Raw genomic sequence first — 8676 nt, 5'->3', positions numbered from 1 at the left:
CTTCATCAATCTTTATCCACTTCCATGGTCTAATTACACAATAAACAACCAATGCCAGCTAGCAGATACAATTTCGTCATCAGTCATAACATATGCACACACCTACCTGTGTTACTACTTGGAAGGCTCTATCAATTATTTGCAACTGATTCCAACTACATGGAGGCAGCGAAAAGCATTGACAGCAATATCTTAAAGCTGCAGACATTGTGAGGTTTTGGTTTCCCAATTCACACGGAACTAATTTATTGTGTAGAAATCTTTGCTATCCTGGGAGCCTGTACCTGTAGCTATGTTAATTGTTTTTATGTTGGCATTTTACTGGATTATGTGATAGTCTGAAGCCCATGGATGCTCGCCTCTCATTGTACAGAAGATTAAGAGTTTCTTTGAAGTGTTTCAACTGCATTAAGGAGGCATCAATCATTTAATTGATCCAAAGGAGCTAGTGATAATGTGGCCTTCTTGATGTTTTTGAGATGGCCGAGCAGAACTTTCTTCGCCATATTCATAATTTCTTTCCGCCTAACTCCCCATAAATCCACACAATGGTCACCGAACCTTAAATATAGTGTTCAAAGAAACATCTACCAAACTGTACTGAGTGTCTTCTGGTCCAAATTTTAGTATTTGGAAAGAGAGATGGGATTATGAGAAAGAGACTAGACAAGAGAAACAGCCTCAACTCAACAGAACCTAACGATTAATTTGATAAGCTGAAGCAGGGTTTTGATTAACAACATATTAAGGACACAAATATAATGGAAATATATAGTTGGAAGCAATTCTACGGGCAACAAATTGCTTGCTTTCTAAGAATAAATATATAGAGCTACATTACATTTTGCACTATTCTTACTAATATCGCTCCTCTCATGCTCCTGGTTGATCAGCCCTTAAACACCAGCTCCTTTTCGTAATCTGTCTCTCAAAATTTTCAGTCCCATGTACCTGCATTCACAAGCAACCATTCATTTTTTTTTTTTGTAAAAATTAACAGCCTTGTAACCTTGTGTTCTTGAGAAGGAAAGAGCACTACTTAGAACCACTTTCTCAATTCAAGGTTTTTAATATCTTACCTGCCCATCATCATGACTGTGGCTTGAGGATTAGTCCCAGGAGATTCATCAAATACCGAGCCATCCACAATGCGAAGCCTGTTCACACCAAGAACTTTGTAATCACGGTTCACCACCTTGCCAACATGACACCCACCATGATAATGCCAAATTGTGATTACGGTGTCTTTGCAGAACTGCTCTAGGGACTTGGTGTCATTGGTATGCTTAGGTACTAGGTTAACATTAGCACTGACACTCATGTTAAGAATCTTGTCTGTGGTCTGCTTGTCACATTGAGTGAAATTTCTGAAGTGTTCTGATTGCACCATCTTTGTAGCCATGCGAATACCATCAACACAGCGCTGTAGATCACGTGGATGTTTAAAATAGTTGAAGGTAACAGAAGGGTTGTCTTCAACATTTGTGCTGATCAATCTGAGCTGGCCGGTGGAAATGGGGTTGGCTATCTTTTCAAGAATGAAGCCTCCTTTGAATGCCTCATGTGGTATGTCCTTCTTTCTTTTAATGTAAGCTTGGATGGCCTCTGGTGTTCTTTGCTTTGGAGGTAAGGTTGATAACTGCCCTATCTGGTTATAGAAAAAAATGAGTTTTATGTTTTAAATCCGCTGTTACTTAAACAAAATAATTGCTTAAAGGAGTTACATCACAAACATATATATATATATATATATATATATATATATATATATATATATATATATTTTGGTGACTAATGGTGCTCTCCTCTGCATGGCAGGAGGAAGAACGGAAGGAAGGAAGGACTCAGGTTCTAGTCATGTGCCCTATCTGTCTTGAGTACCATAAAGGATATGTTAATGGTGCAATGTTAGTTGAAATGTTTCTTACCTCTGCAGACATTATTCCATGGTGACACTGAATGCTATCCTTGGATTGCCCAAATCCACTGCTAGCTTCAATGTACACGCCCATCTTGGTAATCCCTACAGTTTGTATCAGGGACTGCTGTACTGGTCTTTTAAAGGGAACAAAAATTGTGTTCATGGGATTATCAGCCATGCCTTTCCCGACAAACTTGTTGTGGAGTACTACTGAAATTTTCTTCTCCTCGAGTTCATCTTTTGGCCCAATACCACTGAGTAATAGCATCTGAGGGGTGCCAATGGCTCCACATGACAATATTATTTCACTCCTCTGGCTGTTTGATAGAAATGCTTGATGCTGGTTTCCATTTTCATCTTTGAACAGGACTCCTACTGCTTTTGGTCGCTTTCCTGTGTTAAACATTTTGAGCTCGCAAGTCATAAGGATCAGTAGTTGAGATATTTACACAACATTGCAACCAATTAAGCTTGTTATACATACCTGAAATATCAAATAGAACCTTTTGGACGGTGGCATGCACCAACACAGTAAGCTTCCGAGGGTCTGCAGAAGCAAGTAGTTCAGCAGCCGTTTGCCGGCGGCCGAATTGGTCAAAAATGGTACCACCAAACTTGGTTCCATAAATGTGATCATATGTGAATCCATTGAAAGGCGCCACTCCAAGATCCAAAAGACTGTCCCTTACAACAACCTGCCATGGTGCAACTTTAGGCCTGTGAACGATTTGCTTCTCAACCCATGGGTATGACTTATTCACCAACTTTGCATCCCAGCCTACTTTGTGTATAAACCTGCAAAAAAACAATTTCTTCAACTTTTCCAAAGGTTTCATTACAAATTTAGAACGCATAACTTCAGCAGTTTCCACTCTCAATATAACAAGGCGTACGTGGATTTCAAGTTACGTGATTACAAATGATTCATATTACAATTTCTCAAAACCAAAAGGAAATGTTGGGTGTCGCCACATTTCTCTATGCTTTATGCAATGATGGATTAATTTATAAGCTCGATACAACAATTTCTTTATGCAATGTCTGCATGCCAAAAACAATGATGAATGCTTAATTATATAAGCTCCACTTTCATTAACCTCTTTCATTTGAAGTAATAAGTGAGATTAGTTAAAAGTTAACAACATTAACACATAAGAAAAGTCGAAAATATATTAAAATAACATTTTTTATACTTATAATTCTTTATAAAATCATTTTAAAAAAAAAAGCGAAACAAAAGCGATCTGTGCCTAAATTGGTAGCATAACGAGAGGCAGAAAGAGTTGTGGTGGACTAATTTTATTAAAAATGAGCTGTAACAGTCTTGTCTTGGTCTGTACATTAAAAGTGGGCCATTTGTCGTAATGGGTCAAAATAAATGTAACGTTCGATTCCATGAAACTCTCTCACCTGATCAACCAGTCCCCTTGAGAATGACCGCGCGCAGCGAAGATTGAAATAAGACCACACACAGCATTTAATTAAAGAAACCAATTCCATTATGGCTGGGTAAGGAACCATAAATGCTCTGTATAATTTACGTACAATGTCATGAATATTACTACTTCTTCTCTAAACCCTTGTGACTTTCTTGAATATATGACCCCATAGCAAGTCCTCCCGTTGGATCTAAGTAATGACAATCGTACGGAGCACTTGTTCTGTCATGTTATGACTCATACCATGCTTCACTTAGGCGGCATCAACATCTAATCCAGGCAGAAAAACATCTTCACATCACCCTTAGCATAGTGTTTCTCGTTACAGAATTAGTAGAGACCGTGAAAATTCTAGAAGGATATTTAAAATATTTAGTGTGATATTAAAAAATTGAAAGTAAATTTAAAAGTAACATTATTTTTAAATAAAAACAGCTTTTTGCAAGTTAATGTTACTAAAAATGACCACCCACATTGATGCTTCCTCGAGATTTGACAACTTTTTCTCCAGATTCTTTTTTGTTTTACTATATGTTATTCCAACTCATCTCTCCCTGCCTCAAAACCACAGCTAAATAACTTTCATGTGGCATAAACAACTTCATGTGGGATCTAGGGAAGTTCACTGAGTGAATGGATATTAAATTAAAAAGAAAATGTTAAAAAACAGTGACGATGTGGTAGTTGACTAGATAGTTGTTATCTCATGTGAGGGAAAAAAGAGAGATTAACCATACCTTGTGCTCGCCCTGGTGTAGAACCCAGCATTTATGCAAGTACCACCACCCAAAACTCTAGCCCTAGCATTGAGGACTCCATCAGTAGAAATAAAGTATTGGGAAGCAGAAGTTGATGAAGTATCAGCGAGGGTTATGTGGAAGTTCTTTGAGAAGGAGACATTTGCATTGGCAAAAGGCACTCCACCTCTTTCAAGTAATAAGACAGTAAACCTCTGAGAGAGTGTGGCAGCTAAAGGACACCCAGCTGTGCCACCTCCAACAACTATATAGTCATATGCATGGTCTCCCCCGCCACTTGATGAGAAGGATGATGATGATGATGGGAATGAGCTTGCTTTCCTGATGAACGGATACCTAAATTCAGAGTAATGGTGCCCAGCTGCATTGCAACAAAATTTTGATGTCAATCAAAGAAATCCCCCACCCAATTTTCTAGTAGTTATTACCTTTAAACATCAAATAATTAACACATTGGAAATGATCATATGATATATACGACACTTCCCACAGACATTAGATAGTTACATTTATGACAAAATAAATGCACTCACTAATCACAAACAACTACCCTCGTCAGGCCGTCTAAGCTGTAAAAAATAGAAAAATATTTCAGCCACCATTCTCGAGGCTACTTCCCTTAATTTCTGCTCTTGAAGAAGAAAAAGAGGTGGTAGAAGATGATGAAATTTATGGAATGAATCACAATCGTTTCTCACGTTCTTTGAAACAAAGATACAAAACTACATAAGAATCATATGATCCTTATATTGACATTACATTATACTAAATCTTTATTCCGACTACTTGTGAATGAAAAATACAATAGTGGATGAATCAAACATCGATCCATGCCAATGTACGCTAAGTTTAAAGAAAATAAACACTGAAACCTTCCTCTAAGCTGTCAAGATGGGGTAGAAACCCTGAAATGGTGCTCATTTTCATATGTATATTAAATATAGAAGATTTCTTGACCAAATTAAAGAATGAAAGTAGAAACAGAAAGAAATAAAAGAGGTAGAGAGACAGTAAACTAAAGATGCATGTAGTGATCAGGGAGGTAGGTATTATAAGCTATAAGCTAGGACGAACCTTGAGATGAAGAGAGAGTATAAAGCCATAGAAAGAAGAAGAGAAAGAGCTGGTTGGCAACAGAAGAAGCCATTGAAGGCAGACAAAAGCCACAGAATTAAACTCAGCAGCAGAACAAGAAGATCTTGTTTCAAACTCTATGTGGCTGCCTCTGGTTGGCCTTGTTTTGTGTGATCACACCCTTTATATATACTTTAGATTATAGACATGGAAAATACATCACGCCTCATTTAATAAAAAATCTAAAAAATAAATAAGATATACATGTTAATTATATTTTATAAAATAAAAATTCTTTTTATTTAATAAAAAGCTTCAAATACAAAATTAAGATTACTCAAGACCCATTTTTCATAAATACATAAATAATAATAATAAAATATTTCTTAAATATTTTAAAAATTTTTATTTATAATTTTATTGAAGGCCTTTATTTATCTTAATCGCTCTCTCTTTTATATATATATATATATATAATATTACTTAATTCATTGTTAATTAATTAATTAATTAAAAGAAAACATGTAGCATGTGGAAAAAATATTATAGTATCAAACAGAGATTATTGTGAATTATAATATATAGTAAATTAATAATTTTATTCTTCATCAAATCAGCTAAGAAAACTAAATTTAAAGGTAAAATAATATTTTGCACATAATACATTTATCATTTTTATTTTGATTAGAAGTTCAATGATATTTTTCCTCTTGTCTAGAACAGTGAAATACCTTCACTACCTATAAAAGCAAAAATTTGTTTTACTAAAATACTCTCCAAGATTTTTTTTTTAGATTTCACATTTTTAGCACAATGATTTTACTAGAATAACTTTAGTTTTAAAATTTAATTAAGCTTTATTTGGGGGCATTTTTATTTTTTATTTTTTTTGTTATAATAAAGTTGTTTAAGGGGTAAATTAATCTTTCATAATAATTAAAAAATATTTATAAAAAACCAATTAAGCATATAGGAGAAGTCGCGTCGCTTCGATGATGCGTGTGTGTCATCACACAAAGGTTAAACTTTTGCTTTCATCGTGTCATTCAATTCCTCATGGTGTTCTTTTTCTCAATAAGTGGAGCATGTTTGGTTTTGGTAGATAATCATCCATGTTGTTTTTTTTTTTTTATCTCCTCCTTTAAGATTCATGCCTGACATTTAAAATTTCAAAACAATCCTCTTGGCTGGGTGTATTTAAGTATCAATCCTTAGTTTTTTAATTGTTTAATTTTTGTTTTTAACCATTTTGCAAGTTTTTTTTTTTCAATTGTATTCTTCAATCTAGGCTTTTCCTTTTTAGGTTTTTCATATTTCATCTAGATTTGTTTTTCATTTGTTCCTTATCTCTTTTGTAAATTTTCAATTATTTTCAATTTCATCATTTAATCAAAATTTTTTTTAATTTATTTTGGATTTGGTCATCATCCTCTTTGGTAGTTTCTTCTTTAATTCTTTTATGAAATCAATTTTTCTTTTCAATTTATCCCTTCAATCTAAAATTATCAATCATTTAATTTGGTCTTTATTCTTTTAGTTGCTATTTTTTCTTTCGATTTTTTTTTTGTGATTGTTTTTCTATTTTTAATTTCTTTCTTTCACATTTGATTTATTGAAATTTGAGTTTTGTGGTTTCTTCAGGTTTGATTTTTCCATTCAAATAGGTCGAGTCACAAGTTCACATCATTTTTTTTACTTATTTTCTTTTTCAATCTCATTACTTGACGTTGATTTTTTTTTAAATATAGAATAGGCTTCATGGTTTTTTTCGTATTTATTTTTATAGGGTTATCCTGAATTAATAGCCTGACTTATGGGTTTGATAAGCCAAGCGGGCTGACATCTTTTTTTAGCTTTTAATTATTGTTTTTTTCTTTTGGATCCTTTTGTGTGTGAGGTTAATCTTTTTTATTTTATCCTTTAATATTTGATTTGTTAGGAATTAAGTTTCATGATTTTTTCATATTTGGTGTTTCTGATCAAATGGTTCGAGGCACAAGTTTTATGAATTAATATGAGTTTGTGTGTGTGTATTCTTAATTTTTTTTTATTTTCATCATTCAGCATTGGTTTTTCTCATTTAATATATATGTTTTTCATTTCTTTAAAACTTGCTTATGTTAGTTGAACATTATTTTTTTCTCAAAATTTTCTTTTATGATAGGGAGCAAGTCATATAGCTAATATTCTAAAACCATTTTCGTCATGTAGCATTAACATTAAAACTAACCTTATTTCTCCATATATTTTGCATAATGTAGTAATAAACTCTTTTATAAATATAAATAGAACCTACCACAGAAAAAAAAACCATACAAAAATCTTTTTTTTTTCCTGGATAAAACTAAAAGTCACTTACCCAGTATTCTAAAACCATTTTTTTTTTTCTGTTTAGATTAATTTTGTTTCCTTCTAGCACTTGTAAAAGCTACCACAAATTGCAAGCCGCTGCAGGGAGTGCTCTCTCTCTCTCTCTCTCTCTCTCTCTCTCTCACAACACAAGTCGCCACCGTAAGTAATAATGCATGGTAGAAACTACAACTGTAACTTCATTAATGGCGACATGAATGCTGCGGTTGGAGTAGGAAATAATAGCCCTTCGATTCAGTATTCTGAAACCAGCTCACCATGTCCGTTCAATTAGTTTGCGGCCAGTTCATCCATGACACCACCTTTTTTCCAATATGGAGAATTTTGTTTCCTTCTCTTCCCAGACGGTTTTTATCTTTTATCATATAACTTTTTGATCGTCAAGAATGCTTGCTCCCATCTTTAATTTTGTAGGTTTAAATTTTGAATTAGCATCCAATAAAATTTATTAATTTTTTTTAGGTGCACCATATCAATGTAAAATATGTACTTTTAAAATCGTTTAAATCTATAATATCCTAAACAAAGAAGAAAAAACTATATAGTATATTCGCTACTTTAGTTTATATTAAAGTTTAATTCCAAGACCATAATACAGTTTCATGAATCAGTATTGATAGTGATGATAAAAAGAAAAAAGAAAAAAAGAAGTACACTCCTTTAAACCTCCTTTTCTCTCTCTTTTCCCTCTCTCTTCTCTTTCTCTCATGTTATTTATTACAAGCTATAATTCTACTAAAACTCTACATGGAAAAATATCAACAAAACAGATCTCCATCTTTAGCAGTTAGAAATTTTTTTTTATTTGAATCTCGTAATCATGTAATCCATAATCAAGATTAAAATATAATCTTGAAAAGCTAAAAGAGATATAATAAAAGTGTTTCACAATGAAAATATATCCCAAGACATCAGCACTATTGAAATTAAATTGAATAACACTGCGAAATCAGTTAATCTTTGATAAGTTGATTTAGTTCTTTCAAGAATCAAAGAATGTAAGAATCACTCTCATGCAAAAGTTGAAAATTCAGAATGATATTATTCAATGACTGTAAAATTTTAGGTTTACAAAGAGTTAAGTACTATTAGAAAATAACCCTAATGGATTTAT

General features: G+C 33.1%; 1 protein-coding gene across 1 annotated transcript; it reads right to left on the bottom strand.

Moving 5' to 3' along the window:
- Positions 1-686: 686 nt before the first annotated feature.
- On the bottom strand, positions 687-5332 carry LOC133695751 (protein HOTHEAD-like). Its single transcript, XM_062118057.1, has 6 exons — positions 5193-5332; positions 4098-4479; positions 2406-2716; positions 1929-2314; positions 1080-1648; positions 687-951 (listed from the first exon to the last, which is right to left on the bottom strand). The coding sequence occupies exons 1-6, from the start codon at positions 5263-5265 to the stop codon at positions 897-899; spliced, it is 1776 nt and encodes a 591-aa protein (XP_061974041.1). The 5' UTR covers positions 5266-5332; the 3' UTR covers positions 687-896.
- Between the last annotated feature and the right edge of the window lie 3344 nt (positions 5333-8676).

This window comes from Populus nigra, chromosome 1 (genome assembly GCF_951802175.1).
Source record: "Populus nigra chromosome 1, ddPopNigr1.1, whole genome shotgun sequence".
Taxonomy (NCBI): domain Eukaryota; kingdom Viridiplantae; phylum Streptophyta; class Magnoliopsida; order Malpighiales; family Salicaceae; genus Populus; species Populus nigra.
Note: the sequence above shows the minus strand (reverse complement) of the source record. Positions and strands in the feature narration are given on the sequence as shown.